The sequence below is a fragment of the Panthera uncia genome, chromosome E3 (genome assembly GCF_023721935.1).
Source record: "Panthera uncia isolate 11264 chromosome E3, Puncia_PCG_1.0, whole genome shotgun sequence".
Classification (NCBI taxonomy): Eukaryota; Metazoa; Chordata; class Mammalia; order Carnivora; family Felidae; genus Panthera; species Panthera uncia.
Window position 1 is genome coordinate 13683999 of NC_064815.1, and position 17406 is coordinate 13701404.

Sequence of the window (17406 nt, forward strand, 5' to 3'; positions counted from 1 at the left end):
CCCTCTCTCCCTCCCCCTCTCCCTCTCCCTCTCCCTCCCCCTCTCCCCCTCTCCCCCTCTCCCCCTCTCCCCTCTCCCCTCTCCCCTCTCCCCTCTCCCTCCACTTCTGCCCCTCTCTCCCGCTCGCTCTCTCTAAAAAAGAAAAAAAAGAAGGGTTTAGGCTGGTTTACTCCTGTCTTTAAAGAAAGGCGTTGAAGTAAGTAGATTTTGTGAGCCAGCATTTATTTTTATGTAATCCTGTCTTTAAATCATTTAATCTCTATTAGAGTAGGGTAATTGGGTTTTGAGAATTAAAAGGACACTTATGTTTAAGTTATTAGCCTTTATGTATTTATCAGTGTTTAGGGGAACCTGAGTGGCTCAGTCAGCTAAGTGTCTGACTCGAGGTCTGCTCAGGTCATGATCTCTTGGTTCATGAGGTCAAGCCCTGTGTCGGGTTCTGCAATGATAGCTCAGAGCCTGCTTGGGATTCTCTTGCTCTGCCCCTCCCCTGCACATGCCATGCACACAGGCTCTCTCAAAATAAATATTTTTAAAACTCTTATTTATCAGTGTTTAGTAATAGCAAATTTTTCATTAACAACATTTTAATTCTTTTTAGCACGAGCTCAACTGGAGGCAGTCCTGTGCGGAAATCTGAAGAAAAAACAGATACAAAACGGACTGTCATTAAAACTATGGAAGAGTATAATAATGACAATACAGCTCCTGCTGAAGACGTGATTATTATGATTCAGGTTCCTCAGTCCAAATGGGATAAAGATGACTTTGAATCTGAGGAAGAAGATGTTAAGGCCACACAGCCTATGTCAAGTGTAGGAAAACCCGCCAGTGTTATAAAAAATGTTAGCACTAAACCGTTAAATACAGTCAAGTATACTGAAAAAGAAAGTGAGTCGTCAGAGAAAATTCAGAAACTCACCAAGGAAGTTAGCCATGAAATTATACAGCATGAGATCAAGAGTTCAAAAAACTCTGCATCCAGTGAAAAGGGGAAAGCCAAAGATCGAGATCATTCGGTGTTGGAGAAGGAAAACCCCGAAAAGAGGAAAAACAGCACTCAGCCAGAGAAAGAGAGTAACTTGGACCGTCTGAGTGAACCAGGAAATTTTAAAAGTCTGTCTCAATCTTCCAAAGAGACAAGAACTTCAGAAAAGCATGATTCCGTTCGAGGTTCCTCGACTAAAGACTTCACTCCCAACAGAGACAAAAAAACAGACTATGACAACAGAGAGTACTCAAGTTCCAAACGTAGAGACGAAAGGAATGAATTAACAAGAAGGAAAGACTCCCCTTCTCGAAGTAAAGATTCTGCATCTGGACAGAAAACTAAGCCAAGGGAGGAGAGAGATTTGCCTAAAAAAGGAACAGGAGATTCCAAAAAGAGCAATTCTAGTCCCTCCAGAGACAAAAAACCTCATGATCACAAAGCCACTTATGATACGAAACGCTCGACTGAAGAGACAAAATCTGTAGATAAAAATCCTTGTAAGGATCGTGAGAAGCACACGTTAGAAGCAAGGAACAATAAAGAATCGGGTGGCAACAAATTACTGTATGTGCTTAACCCACCAGACCCACAGATTGAAAAGGAGCAAGTTACTGGGCAGACTGACAAGAGCGCTGTCAAGCCTAAGCCACAGTTAAGCCACTCCTCCCGACTTTCCTCCGACTTAACTAGGGAAACTGATGAAGCTGCTTTTGAACCAGACTATAATGAAAGTGACAGTGAAAGCAACATATCTGTAAAAGAGGAGGAAACTTCGGGAAAGATTGCTAAGGAACTGAAAGATAAAGTCGTGGAGAAAGCAAAAGACAGCCTGGACACGGCAGCAGCCAGCCAGGTAGGCACCGCCAGGAGCCAGAGTCCAAGCAGCCCTAGTGTTAGTCCAAGCAGAAGTCATAGCCCTTCTGGCAGCCGGACCCGGAGCCACAGCAGTAGTGCCAGCTCCGCAGAGAGTCAGGACAGCAAGAAGAAGAAGAAGAAGAAGGAAAAGAAGAAGCACAAGAAACACAAAAAACACAAGAAGCATAAGAAGCATGCAGGCACTGAAGGAGAGTTAGAAAAAAGCCAAAAACACAAACACAAGAAAAAGAAGTCCAAGAAGAGCAAAGATAAAGAAAAGGAGAAGGAGAAAGATGACCAAAAAGCGAAATCTGTCCCTGTATAAAGGGACAGATTTTAAAAATTGACTTAATTACTAAGTCATCTGTATTAAATTTTGTTATAATGTAAAGAGATTCAAGCCTTGTAAATAATGATATGGAAGACCCTGTGCTGCACTTAAAATATTGCTGCTTGATTATTTGATTTTTACATCAGAGCTTTATAACACGAACTTTTGTACAGAATTGTGAGTTGTGACCATGTAACATGAGAGGTTTTGCTAGGGCCTATTATTTTTAACCACCATTAATTAGTTGGGGTGGAGTTTACTGTACTGTGAAATTTTCACATTTGAATTTTTTTAATTGCCTGGCAAAAGCTGATATCAGTTCTAAAATATCAGCAGAATGATTTGCTGAATTCATTACAACCCCGTTATGTCACTTTTTGATTACAATAAAAGTTTTCAGTAAACTTTTCAAATGTCGAATATTTGCATTACTTGAAGAAAGTGTGTCCTGTCTCTGCCCCCCTCCCATTTCCTCATTTAAAATATCCTTGAGCCTGTAGTATAAGCCGAACTGAGTGTACAAAATTAGGAAGCAAACATGGTGGATAGACTTCATCAGTGGGCTGGTGGTGGATGGCCAGAAATAAGAAATCAGGATTAATTGGAGTTCTGGGTGGGAAAAAAATCTAAAAGGGCCTTAAACATATAAAGTAATTACAAGTTTGGACTTGCATTTTAGCCATGAGGAATTGTGATTTGTTTACATGGTCATGTATTTTTCTGGAAACCCTGATAAAGGAGTATGAAACTCATTGATGAGTTGTCAGCTAGAGAGCACACACCGGTGAGCCTCTAAGGCTTACTTGGTTTGCCTGGTTGACAAAAGCAAGCTGCAGTAGGTCCGGGAACACTAGGTTAGACTCTGATGGGCTCTTCCTTTGTGTCTGCCGATCAGGAAGTATTGTAGGCAATGAAAAGCTATCGAAAGGTTTTAGGGGGGTTGGGGTAAGAATAGAAACACGGCAGCACGAACAGGGATCAAGACGACAGCTGCTAGGAGGAGGAGAAGAAAGATCAGCTCCGGTCTGAGGGTGGCCCTGGAGTACCACTGGACTGTGATCGTGTAACAGGAAAGGATTTACATTAGCAGCAACTTGCTTCTGTTAACCTCGTGTCTCTGTGCCTTGTCAGGATTTCCAGACTCTGCCATGTGGATAGTAATGCAGACATACATACTTCATTGAATGTGTTTTTTAATGCAGCATTTAATATTCAAAGAAAAATTAATGTGGGTGACACATGTTAAACAGCGTCATTCAGAACTGAGTTAAGTTTATTGAATGTTTCTCAAAAGTAAGTTTGTTAAAATAAGTTAAACCCAACTTTCCTTTAAAGGGCTCCATCACTGGGGATAAGGATGTCTGTTCTGCCCACTCGCAGCCCCACCCCACCCCCACAACACATACTGCTGTTTCTACTTTCAGATACTCCAACTAGGCTACCCTCTTAACTCTTACTGTAAATCGGGACCCCAGATCTAGATCATATCTCCCCCATTCATTGAGGATTTTAGCACCCAGAATTCTTCAGCATAAATTTCATCATGTGAAGTCAGTTTCTTTACCAAGCCTCTGGTCTTTGATTTTAATCTCAGCTGACTTTTTTTTAACTGCAGTGCACTCGTATGACAGTTTTCCAGAATTCCTCATCTGTGATGATTCTGCTCATAAGTTGAAACCAGTATTTCATAGGTAGCCTGGTCTTCCAGCTCCATCCTCAACTTAGGCCCGAGGTTTTAACTCTTCTCTTACTCTATCTACTGTCTGTGGTTGCCTAAGCCCTGCCATTTCCACATGACATTCCCCAAACCTGCCCCCTCTTCCCCATCTTCCTTTTCCAAAACAGTGGAACTCCCAAACCTAAACAAGGGTGCTGAATGGGGTGTTTAGCGAAATTAAAGGCTTGAGAGAAACGTTAAGGAATGACTGCCAGGCACTGTAAGGTGCTTGTGTCTATTTGATCCTTAAAAATTCTAGTGGCTCTAGTGGTATGTCTGATACCCCTTTGAGGAGGAAATTCCACTGCCTATGAAGCTGCAGGCCAACCTTGGGTGCTCAAACCTCAGTGCCTAACTAGTCCAACTACCCCTGCCATGGGGCAGAGTTGGGCAACATGGAAGGCCCAGCTAGAAAGTTGGGCAACATGGAAGGCCCAACCAGAAACCCCTAGTTTTGCTGGTCCCCAGAAAGTCCACGTTCTGTCTTCTTACCTAATGCACTCAGCTGTTTTAATCTGGCTGGAATTTTCTTCCGCCTCTGCCCCCGTCTCACAATTTCCTACTCATTGTTCAAGAGTTAGCTTGCCCTTTTTGAACTACTCCCTCGCAGTACCTGCCCGCCCACCCCGGTGCACACCCGGGATACAGTGGCATCGCTGAATATGCTGTGGTGACACTCCAGTTGTTTTCTATGGGCTTTGATCGTCTTCCTCACGGGACTGAGAGCCTCGAAAGGAATGTGTGGTTTATATTCCAGAAGCCAAACCACGCCTTGCACATAATGTTTGATAAGACAGAGTAACTTTTTTTTTAGATTGAAGTTAAATTTTGCAATCTTCCTGGAAACCAGCGATGTGTCAACATTTGTAAGGGAGGAAAATAATTTTTGAGCTACTACAGATTTGGAAAATAGTAGCCTTCCAATAACCAGCTGCCTCACTGTGCCAAGGATATTGCAAAGCCTTACAATCAGAGGCCTAAGAATAACTCCTTTGCTAGCCTCAGCATGCCAAATGAAGAGTGCTAAGTCCCCTCCAAAATGTTTAAGCCTAGGATTTCAGAGAAAGCCAGTTAATGGTTTATTCATTCCGATTTGTGCAAGTGTCCCCATCTGTCTTGTCCACTTTTTCCTGTCTTTAACTCCTTCAATGAATGCTGTTCTTATTGTACCAAACTACACAGAACAAAACCTCTGATTTGGAGCATGCTCGCTCTTCTTTAAGTCCTTTTATATTACTGCTATTTACGTAAGCCAGCTTCAGCTGGTCTCTTACTTTAACAAAGCCTTGCTAATACATAGGTATGTATAGATAGTGTGCCCTACTTTTTCTATTTATGTATCCTAAATACATCCTTTGGCATTAACATTTTTCATCAACATTTTTAAGAATTGTAATCATGAAAGAAATAAAGTAAGCCACTTAAATCCTTGATAAAGGGTAGTGTGGCACTGGTATATGTGGATAACAATACCCACTAATAAAAATGGGGTTACCAGGAGTGTTCAGAGATTTCATGAGAATTCTTTTCAGCAATGTAGTCTCAACACTTCATCAAGGCTTCTCTTTGTTATAGGCTTTTGAGATTATTTTTAAGATCATGTTAAAAGGACTTGGAAAGAATAGCTATTGCTAATTTGAAGGGGGGGGAAAAGCCATTGCTAATTTATGCATTTCTAAAAAACTAATGGTGGGTGAACAGTGATCCCGTATTAGAACCAACACCAGAATGAATCTTGCCTTCCCACACAGAAATGTAGCTACGTAGTCATTTGCTATGAAGTTGGCTTGGCCAGTGTGGATCTTTTTCAATTTAGTTTTTCATTTTTAAAGTCTTCAGTACTAAGAGATACTAGTAAAAGAGTGGACATTCACTGAAAATTCAAAATAGTTTCTTTTTGTAGAAACATTGACACTGTAAATTTTTTGATATCTATAAGTACGTTTTAACCTAGGCTTAATAACACACAAGGAAATATGGTAGACCGATTCCTTTTCATGTCCTAAAACTTAAAACTAATAAATTGGATGAAGGATGCCTGGCTGGCTCAATTGGTGGAGCATGCAACTTGATCTCTGGGTTGTGAGTTCGAGCTCCACGTTGGGTGGAGACTTAAAAACAAATTGGATGAAAAGTGAACATAGGAGAAAATTGTATCAGTGCTAGAACCCAGGGAAAGGATGGGAGGAGCAGACAGTCAGAAATGGGGGAACTTTGCCACAATGCCACATTTTAAAAGTTGTGTTTTTGTTTGTTTTTTGTTTTTGTTTTCAAACTAAAGACAGATGCCCAGAATTCTCTTCCTTGACAAAGCAGATGGCCTTTTGGGAAGTGCAAATAGAAGATCTTGAGCATTATGAATGCTTCATAATCGGGAGGGACAATGGTAGGCTATGGAGCATATGAGGACTACTCCCTCTGTGGTCATTTTAATATGGGAATTGCACAAAGGAACCCTGAAACCTAGGCTGCAACGTTGATGGGGATAGGAGAAGATTCCACCCGAAACCAGATTGGCTGTATGTGGACTCATTGCCAGGAAGGGGGTTAGACCACAGAGGCCTCATTCCCCCGGCTATTACAAGTTGGGGTTAAAAACCAAAGGTACACAATTTTCAACTCATGATAATATTGGTACTAGAATAGGTAGATCAGAGGAATTGAGTAAAACTCCAGAAATTGACCCACATAAGTAATAACAGTTGCAGCATAAATAAATGTGAAAAAGATCAATTTTTCAGTAAGGAGCTTTGAGAGAGCTGGATTACCATTTTGAGAAAAAAATTTTCACATCTTAAAATTCTAGATGGATTAAATAAATATCCAAAATTTTATTTTACTACCCAACCTGAGTATTGGTCAGTTTTCCTTTTTCGAGGATCTTTGATAGTTTAGGTCTTTATTTTTCAAACTGACCGGTCACCTGGAAACCCAAGATCTTCCCCAATATTTCTGATAATACTTGTGAGATGTGGTTTATCGTAGTTGGCTCCTTTCTGACTCCCTGGTGTCCATTCCCGGTGCTGATTCTTCTCTCCAGATCTCACTACAGTAGAGTCTCAAGTCTTCATAAGTTTTATGACATTTCCCTCAGGATACATCACACCCTCTCATCTCCCTGTGTCCAGTGTCATTACTTCTTTTCTCTCCTACACCATCAGCTCTTCCTCTTTCAAGGTATTTTTCTGAGGCAAGAAACCATCGCCCTGTGATGAATTATGCCATTAGAGAGCAGAGGACGCTGCTGGCATTTCTTTAGAATAGCAATGCCTTTCTTCCCTGTACAATTTTTAAAAATTACAAACTCAACTATTGTACAGAAATACAAATGGCCAATTGACATTTGAAAAGGTTAAATGTCACTGGCAATAAAAACACCTGTGAGATGAAGTTCCTCTGCCTTCAGGTATTTAGAGTTGCCTGCAAGTCCCAAACCAACCCAATTCTCCCTCGCCTCATCCCCTTGGCATTTCCACCAGCATTTGTCCCGTGGTTAATATTTCACTAAGTTTGCTTAGATCGTAATACACATCCTCAGTCTGCAGGCTTTTAAATTCTGTGTTTATTTCTGACAAAGTCCTTGCATAGGACTTCAAGTCTTCGAGTTCTTCAAGACCTAAAACACCGGAGTCTCCTGCCCCCACCCACTGCACCCTGACTCCAGACTCCAGCTCTTCAGATGCAATCAGTTCCAACTCTTCTTTCTTTGAAAACAAAACAGAAACACTTGAACATAAAAAGTCTTGATTTTTCAGTTTCAAGTATTAGCTACTACTGACTCTAGCCCCTCCCCATCCCCCCACAAGTCTCTTCTCCCATCCTCTAAATAAAAGTTCTCATCTGGACTGAATTGAAATGCTATGGACATTCTTAGGCCTTTACATCTGTACTTCAAAATCAAATCATTTGGTATATTAGGATTCTTTTTCCTGTAAAATTTTGGTTTCCCCAGAATTAATAACTGGCTTATTTTAAAAAGTGTTTCATTTCCTAAAGATTACTCAAAAAATGTAAACCTCTTCCTCAGTATATTCAAATAAATCAAGTGGTCTTTTAGCTTATCTTTTTTCGTGTGATACGTCTCCTATGAAAATTGGTTGTCCTCTAGGCCAGCCACACAGCTATGACCCTGCAAGCTTCTTTACTACCATCCTGGGAATTTTCCTCACCCTCTCCCTGCAATAGATCTTTGTGTCTTCCATTCTGTGTCTTTCTCTTTCCAGGTTTTCTGCCTTATTTGCGGTGAAGGGCACATTCTCTGGTAGATTCTTGAGAAAGGCTGCGTGAAAAGGTAAGTTTTTTGACAGCCTGTAACATCACGAATGTTCTGACTCCACCCCCACACCTGATTTATGGTTTGAGTCAAGAACTGTAGGCTGCAAGTTATTTTCACTCATACTTGCAAGCATTTCTCATAATCTAGCTTCCAGCATTGCCGAGAAGGAGTTCAAAGCCATTGTGATTCCCGATCCATTTTTGTGATATCCTTTGAAGCAAAGGGCTGGAACTCACAAACCTTGAGATCGTGACCTGAGCTGAAACCAGGAGTCAGGCGCTCAACCAACTGAGCCACCCAAGCAACCCCACTTTGGCGGTATTTCTAATAAATCTTTGTCTAACCCAAATTCAAAAAGCTCCTCCCAGGTTTTCTTCTAAAAACTTTATAACTTTGGGTTTGCACTTAGATTGGTGATCCAGTTTTTAATACCAGCTTTATTGAGATCTATTTCACATACCATAAAGTTTACCCCTTTGTCGTATAATCGTATACAGTTCAGTGGTTTTGAGAGTATTCACGGAGTTGTGCGACTATTACCACCATCTAATTAGAACACTCTCATAACCCTAAAAAGGAAGCCCTTACCCATCGGTCATTCCCCATTCCCTCCTCACCTCAACTCCTGGCAACTACTGATCTACCTTCTGCCTCCATGGATTTGCCTTTATGGACATTTCGTATAAATTGAATCATACAGTATGTGGTCTTTCGTCTCTGGCTTCTTTCACTGAGCCTAACGTTTTCAGGGTTCATCCGTGTTGTAGTATGTGTCAGTATCCCATTCTTTTCTGTGACAGAACAATAATCCACTGTGGCTCTACCATCACTTGATGTGCATTTGACTTGTTTCTCCTTTTCAGCTATTATGAACAATGTGGCTAGGAACATTCATGTACAAGTTTTCCTGTGGTTGTGTATTTTCAGTTTTCAATCCTATAAATGGAATTGATGGATCATATGCCAAATGGTTCCCAAAACAGCTCTATCTTTTTATTTTTTAATGTTTATTTATTTTTGAGAGGGTGGAGGGAGGGACAGAGAGACAGGGAGACACAGAATCCGCAGCAGGCTCCAGGCTCCAAGCTGTCAGCACAGAGCCTGATGCAGGGCTCACACCTACCAACCATGAGATCATGACCTGAGCTGAAGTTGGATACTTAACTAACTGATCCACCCAGGTGCCCCACCTACTTTTTTTTTTTTTTTTTTTTTTTTTTTTTTTTTTTTTTTTTAAGTAGAGGCTTCATGCCCAATGTAGGGCTTGAACTCACAAACCCCAAGATCAAGAGTCGCATGCTCTACTGACTGAGCCAGCCAGGCATTCCAGCTCTACCATTTTATATTCTCACCAATAGTGTACAAAGAGTTTCAATTTCTCCATTCTCCCCAACACTTGTTCATCTTGTTGTTTATAGCTATCCTGGTGGGTGTAAAGTGATATTTCATTGTGGTTTGGATTTGTGTTTCTCAGATGACTGATGATGGTAAGCAACTATTCATGTGCTTAATGGCCATTTGCCTATCTTTTTTTTTTTTTTTTTTGGCAGAAATGTCGATTCAAATTCAAATCCTCTGCCCATTTTTCATTTGGGCTATTTGTCTTTTTATTCTTGACTTGCCGGGGTTTTTATATAGTCTCGATACAAGTCACTTATCAGATATATGATTTGCAAATATCTTCTCCCATTCTATGGACTTTTTACTTCCTGTATGATCTCCTTTGAAGCAAAGTTTTAAAATGTTGATGATATCTAATTTACCTTATTGTTTTCTTTTGTCACTTGTGCTCTGGTGTCACATCTAAGAAAACATTGCCTAGTCCAAGGTCATGAAGATCTACTTCTGCATTCCGAGAATTTTATTATTTTAGCCCTTATTTTGGGTCTTTAATACATTTTGAGTACATGTTTACATATGATAGGAGGTAGTTGTCCATTTTTATTCTTTTGTGTATGGATGTTCCCTTGTCCTGGCACCATCTGTTGAAAAACTTGTTTCCCCACTGAATCTTGGTACCTTCTCCAAAATCAACTGACCATAATGGTAAGGCTTTATATCTGGATTCTTAATTCTGTTCTGTTGACATACATGCCTACCCTGTACCAGTGCCACAGTGTATCTTTATATGTAAATTTTAAAATTGAGAAGTATGAATCTTCCAACTTCTTTTAAAATCTACATGTATAGGATATTCTGGGTGCCTTGCATTCCCGTATGAATTTTAGGGTTAGATTGTCCATTTCTGGGGGAAAAAAGACATCTGGGATTTTGATAGGGATTACAGTGATCTCTTTTGGTGGTATTGCCATCTTAATATGAATATTAAGTCTTCTAGTCCATAAACACAAGATACCTTTCCCTTTATTTAAATCTTCTTTAACTTCTTCCAGCATGGTTCTGTTGTTTTCAGTGTACAAGTTTTGTGCATTCTTGGACAAGTTTATTCCTAGGTATTTTATTCTTTTTAATGTTATTGTAAATTGATTTGCTTTCTTAATTTTTTATTGTTCATCACTAGTGTATAGAACTACAGTTGATTTGTATATTGATTTCATATTCTGCAAACTTGCTGAACCTTTCATTAGTTCTAACAGTTTTTGGTGGAGTTCTTTGGGATTTTCTGTATATAAGGTCATGTCATCTGGAAAGAGTGGTACTTGTAGTTCTTCCTTTCCAATTTGGATCCCTTATTTTTGGTTTGTTTTTTATGCCTGACTTTTCTGGTAATGTTAAATAGAAGCGGCAAGAGGAAACATTCTTGTCATGTTCTGCTGTTAGGGGAAAAGCAGTCAGGCTTTCATGATCAAATAGCACTGAGTTCTTCATAAATAACTTTTACCAGGTTGAGGGTGCTTCCTTCTCTTGCTAGTTTATTGAATGTCCCTGATTCACTGAGTCCAAGGGTGTTGGACTTAGTCAAATGCTTTTTCCATGTCTATCGAGGTGATCTTGTGATTTTTGTTTTTTATTTAATATGGTGTATTACATTGATTTATGTTTATAGAGTAGACCAACTTTGCAGTCCTGAGATTCCCAACTGGTCATGGTATATAATTACTTCTTTATGATAACTGAATTTTTACTTAGGAATTTTTCATCTATAAGGGATATTGGGTGTAATGTTTTTTGTTTGTTTAAGTTTATTTATTTATTTTGAGGGAGAGAGACACACACAGAGAGCAGGGAGGGGCAGAGATAGAAGGGAAGAGAGAATCCCAAGCAGGCTTCACACCGTCAGTGCAGCAGAGCCTGACGTGCGGCTCGAACTCACGAATGGTGACATCATGACCTGAGCTGAAACCAAGAGTTAGATACTTAACCGAGTCACCTAGGTGCCCTGGGTGTAAGGTTTTTTCTCGTGATGTCTGCTTTGTTTTAAGATCAGGATAAAGCTGGCCTCATAAAATGATTTGGGAGGTGTCCCTATGAGTCCCATTTAGAGTTAATTTTTGTATAGTGCAAGAAGATATGGACTGAAGTGGGCTTTGTTTTTGTTTTGTTTTGTTTTTTAGCATTTGTGCATACATTTTGTTAGTGCCATTTGGTGTAAAGACCAACTTTCTCTACCAAGTTGCCTTTGCAAGTTTGTTGAAAATCAATCGATCGTATTTGTGTGGGCCTATCTCTGTAATTCCTATTCTGTTCCATTGTTTCTGCATCTGTCTTTACCCCAGTACTGTACTGTTTCAATTACTGTGGTTCTGTCCTCCAATTATAGTCTGACTCAAAGTCTCCCTCTACTCTTCTGTGCCTTCCATATTACCATGAATTTTAGAATCAACAGCATTTCATTGCGGTAAAATATACATAACACAACCTAGCATTTTAGCCAATTTTAGATGTATTGTTCAGTGGCATTAAGGACATTCATACTATTGTACGGCCATCACCACCTTCCATCTTCTTCATCATCCCAAACTGAACGTCTGTACACATTAAACAATAACTCCCCATTTCTTCTTCCGCCCAGCCTCTGGCCACAACCATTCCATTCTGTTTTCTGTCTTTATGAATTTACCACTCTAGATACCTCACATCAGTGGAATTATGACATTTGTCCTTTTGTGTCTCACTTATTTAATGTAATCTTCAAGGTTCATCCATGTTATAGCACATGTCAGAATTTCCTTTCTTTTTAAGGCTGAACAATATTCCATGGCATGTATATACCACATTTTTGTTTATCCATTCTAATGTTGGGAAATTTGGAATATTGTCACCTTCTGGCTATTGTGAATAGTGCTACTATGAACATTAGTAATATGGACTCAACTTCTCAATTTTTATTAAAAAGAAAGCCTTTTGGGGGTACATGGGTGGCTCAGTCAGGTAAGCGTATGACTTGTTCTCAGCTCAGGTCTTGTTCTCGGGGTCGTGAGTTCGAGTTCTACACTGGTTATGAAGACTATTTTTAAAAAATGTCTTCTGGGGGCGCCTGGGTGGCTCAGTCGGTTGAGTGTCCGACTTCGGCCCAGGTCATGATCTCACGGTCCGTGGGTTCGAGCCCTGCATCGGGCTCTGTGCTGACAGCTCGGAGCCCAGAGCCTGTTTCATATTCTGTGTCTCCCTCTCTCTCTGACCCTCCTCTGTTCATCCTCTGTCTCTCTCTGTCTCAAAAATAAATAAACATTTAAAAAAAAATTTTTTTAATGTCTTCTGGGATTTTTATTTTTTATTTTATTTTATTTTTTTAGCATTTATTTATTTTTGAGAGACAGAGACAGAGCGTGAGCAGGGGAGGGGCAGAGAGAGAAGGAGACACAGAATCTGAAGCAGGCTCCAGGCTCTGAGCTGTCAGCACAGAGCCTGACGTGGGGCTTGTGAGACCATGACCTGAGCTGCAGTTGGATGCTTAACTGACTAAGCCACCCAGGCGCCCGTCTTCTGAGATTTTTAAAAAATATTTTATTTAAAAACATTTTTTTAATGTTTATTTTTGATAGAGACAGAGCATGAGTGGAGGAGGGGGAGAGAGAGAGGGAGACACAGAATCCAAAGCAGGCTCCAGGCTCTAAGCTGTCTGCACAGAGCCCAGCGTGGGGCTTGAACTCATGAACTGTGAGATCATGATCTGAGTTGAAGTCGGATGCTTAACTGACTGAGCCACCCAGGCGCCCCAAGATTTTATTTTTAACTAATCTCTACACCCAGCATGGGCCTCAAATTCACAATCCTGAGATCAAGAGTTGCACACTCCACCAGCTGAGCCAGCCAGGCACCCCTCCTTCTGGGATTTTTGTTAAGATTGCATTGAGTCAACAGATTAATTTGGGGAGAATTGATGTATTAACAATACTGAGTCTTCCAATCCATAAACCCATGGATGTTTCCATTTATTTAGATGTTCTTTCATTTCTCTCAGGGTTTTGGAATTTTCAGTGTATAGGACTTACATATTTTTAAAAAAAAATTTAATGTTTATTTATTTTTGGAGAGAGAGAGAGAGAGAGAGAGATGAAGAGTGAGCAGGGGAAGGGGCAGAGAGAGAGGGAGACACAGAATCTGAAGCAGGCTCCAGGCTCTGAGCTGTCAGCACAGAGACCGACGCGGGGCTTGAACTCACGAGTCTTGAGATTATGACCTGAGCCGAAGTCAGGTGCCATCCAGGCACCCCAAGACTTACATATTTTTGGTCAGAGTTGTCCTCAAGCTTTTCATATTTTCATGCTTTCATACACAGTATTTCTTAAAATTTCCATTCTGTTTGTTGCTAGTGTCTGGCAACAATTTTGGAAATTGGGCTTGTATCCTGAAATCTCACTAAACTTACATATTAATTCGAGTAGTTTTTTTCATACATTTTTCTAGATAATGATCCTGTTGCCTACGAATAAAAACAGTTTTACTACTTTCTTTCCAATCTAAGGTGCCTTTGATTTATTTATTTATTTTCTTGCTTGAGCACCCTAGCCAAGACTTGTAATACAGTGTTGGATACTAGTAACGAGAACAGACATTCTTGTCTTGTTCCTCATCTTACAGGGAAAGCTTTTAGTCTTTCACTACTACGTGTGATGTTAGCTATAGATTGTTTTCATAGATGCCCTTTATTAGGTTGGGAAAGTTCCCATCTATTCCTAGTTTGCTGAGAGTTATTTGTAATGTCTGTTGTGTTTTTTCAAAAAAAATTTTTTGGCATCTATTGAAATAATTGTGTGGGTTTTCTTTTCTAGTCATCATGTGAATTACATTGATTAAATGTTAAATTGACCTTATATAGCTGGAATAAACCCCACTGGATCATTATGTGGTAGCCCTTTCATATGATATTAAATTCAATTTAATAAAACTTTGTTAAGAATTTTTTCATCTTTTTAAGAGGTATATTCATTTTTAGTTATGTTCCTTGTACTGTGTTTGTCTGAATTTGATATCTGAGCAGTGCTGACTTTGTAGAATTCATTGGGAAATATTTCTCCTTCAATTTTCTGGAAGAGCTGGTATAGAATTTGAATTATTTCTTCCTTAAGAATTTGGTACAGGGGTGTCTGGGTGGTTCAGTCTGTTATGCATCTGACTCTTGATTTCATCTCAGGTCATGATCCCATGGTCATGAGATAGAGCCCCACGTCAGGCTCTGTGCTGAGCGCGGAGCCTGCTTGGGATTCTCTCTCTCTCTCTCTCTCTCTCTCTCTCTCTCTCTGTTCCTTCCTTCCCCACCCCCCACACATATTCTCTCTCTTTCTCTCTCTCACATAAATAAATAAACATTTTTTTTTTAAAGAACTTGGTAGAATTACTCAGTGAAGTCATCTGGCCTGTAGTTTCCCTTACTGAAAAGATTTTAAGTGCAATTTCAATTTCTTTAATAGACATAACACTTATCCAAGTTATCTATCTATTCTTGAGTGAGCTTTGACACTTTGTGTCTTTGCAGGCACTTTCCTACTTTATCAAAGTTGTCAAGTTCATCAACGTAAAGTTACCCATAATATCTTCTTCTTATCCTTTTTAATATTCATAGAATCTGGAGTAGTGTTATCTTTCTCACTCCTGATATTGATAACTTGTGTCTTCTCCTTTTTTCTCCCTGACAAGTGTGGCTAGAAGTTTATTAATTGTATTGATCTGTTAACATTGGCTTTTGGTTTCATTGATTTTTCTGTATTATCTTTTAGTTGTCTATTTTGTAAATATCTGTTCTAATTTTATATATCCTTTCTTCTGCTTACTCTGTGTTTTATTTGCTTTTATTTTTTTCTCCTAATTTCTTAAGGCAATAGCTGAAGTTATTGAGTTGAGGTCTTTCTTTTCTTTTCTTTTTTAACATTTATTTATTTTTGAGAGACAGAGAGAGACAGAGCAGTAGTTGGGGAGGGATAGAGAGAGAGGGAGACACAGAATCTGAAGCAGGTTCCAGCTCTGAGCTGTCAGCACAGAGCCTGATGTGGGGCTTGAACTCACAAACCGTGAGATCATGACCTGAGCTGAAGTCAGATGCTTAACTGACTGAGCCACCCAGGTGCCCCGAGGTCTTTCTTTTCTCGTATAGGCATTTAGTGTCACAGATTTCCATTTAAATACCATCTTAGCTTCATCTAACATTTTTGTTACATTTTAATTAGCACTCAGTTCAAAATTCTAGTTTCTTTTTTGATTTTTCTTTTCACCCATGGGTTATTTAGAAGTATGTTATTTAGTTTCCAAATATTTAGAGATTTTTCAGATATGTTACTGATTTTGTAAATTTTTTAATGTTTATTTATTTTTGAGACAGAGAGAGAGAGCAGGGGAGGAGCAGAGAGAGAGGGAGACACAGAATCTGAAGCAGGCTCCAGGCTCCAGGCTCTGAGCTGTCAGCACAGAGCCCGATGCAGGGCTCAAACCCACGGACTGTGACATCATGACCTAAGCCAAAGTCAGACGCTTAACTGACTGAGCCACCCAGGCTCCCCAATATATGTTACTGATTTTATTTTATTTTATTTTATTTTATTTTATTTTATTTTATTTTATTTTTTAAATTTACATCCAAATTAGTTAGCATATAGTGCAACAATGATTTCAGGAGTAGATTCCTTAGTGCCCCTTACCCATTTAGCTCATCCCCCCTCCCGTACCCCTCCAGTAACCCTCAGTTTCTTCTCCATATATAAGAGTCTCTTATGTTTTGTCCCCCTCCCTGTTTTTATATTATTTTTGCTTCCCTTCCCTTGTGTTCATCTGTTCTGTGTCTTAAAGTCCTCATATGAGTGAAGTCATATGATATTTGTCTTTCTGACTAATTTTGCTTAGCATAATACCCTCTAGTTCCATCCATGTAGTTGCAAATGGCAAGATTTCATTCTTTTTGATTGCCGAGTAATACTCCATTGTATATATATGCCACATCTTCTTTATTCATTCTTCCATCGATGGACATTTTGGCCTTTCCATACTTTGGCTATGGAACAATATTTGTTCTTCCTATCCAGGAACATGGAATATTTTTCCTTTTTTTGTGTGTCTTATTCAATTTCTTTCATAAGCTTTCTATAGTTTTCAGTGTATAGATTGTTCACCTCTTTGGTTAGATTTCTTCCTAGGTATTTTATGGTTTTTGGTGCAATTATAAATGGGATTGATTCCTTGATTTCTCTTTCTTCATTGTTGGTGTATAGGAATGCAACCAATTTCTGTGCATTGATTTTATATCCTGCAACTTTGCTGAATTCATGAATCAGTTCTAGCAGCTTTTTGGTGGAATCTTTTGGGTTTTCCATATGGAGTATCATGTCATCTGCAAAGAGTGAAAGTTTGACCTCCTCCTGGCCAATGTGGATGCCTTTTATTTCTTTGTGTTGTCTGATTGCAGAAGCTAAGACTTCCAATACTATGTTGAATAACAGTGGCGAGAGTGGACATCCCTGTCTTGTTCCTGACCTTAGGGGGAAAGCTCTCAGTTTTTCCCCATTTGAGGATGATATTAGCGTTGGGTTGTTCATATATGGCTTTTATGATCTCAAGGTATGATCCTTCTATCCCTACTTTCTGGAGGGTTTTCATCAAGAAAGGATGCTGTATTTTGTCGAATGCTTTCTCTGCATCTTCTGAGAGGATCATGTGGTTCTTGTCCTTTCTTTTATTGATGTGATGAATCACGTTAATTGTTTTGCGGATATTGAACCAGCCCTGCATCATAGGTATAAATCCCACTTGGTTGTGATGAATAATTTTTTTAATGTATTGTCGGATACAATTTGCTAATATCTTGCTGACGAGTTTTGCATCCATGTTCATCAGGGAAATTGGTC

At 39.5% G+C, this 17406-nt stretch overlaps 1 protein-coding gene across 2 annotated transcripts in view; it reads left to right on the plus strand.

Moving 5' to 3' along the window:
- Nucleotides 1-2610, plus strand: part of RBBP6 (RB binding protein 6, ubiquitin ligase) — a 32694-nt gene extending 30084 nt beyond the window's left edge. For both annotated transcript variants that reach the window (XM_049638437.1, XM_049638438.1), the window contains one exon: nucleotides 602-2610. In XM_049638437.1, coding sequence (XP_049494394.1) covers nucleotides 602-2171 — 1570 coding nt within the window. In that variant the 3' untranslated portion in view covers nucleotides 2172-2610. The remainder of the gene's footprint in view (nucleotides 1-601) is intronic.
- The last annotated feature ends 14796 nt before the right edge of the window (nucleotides 2611-17406 follow it).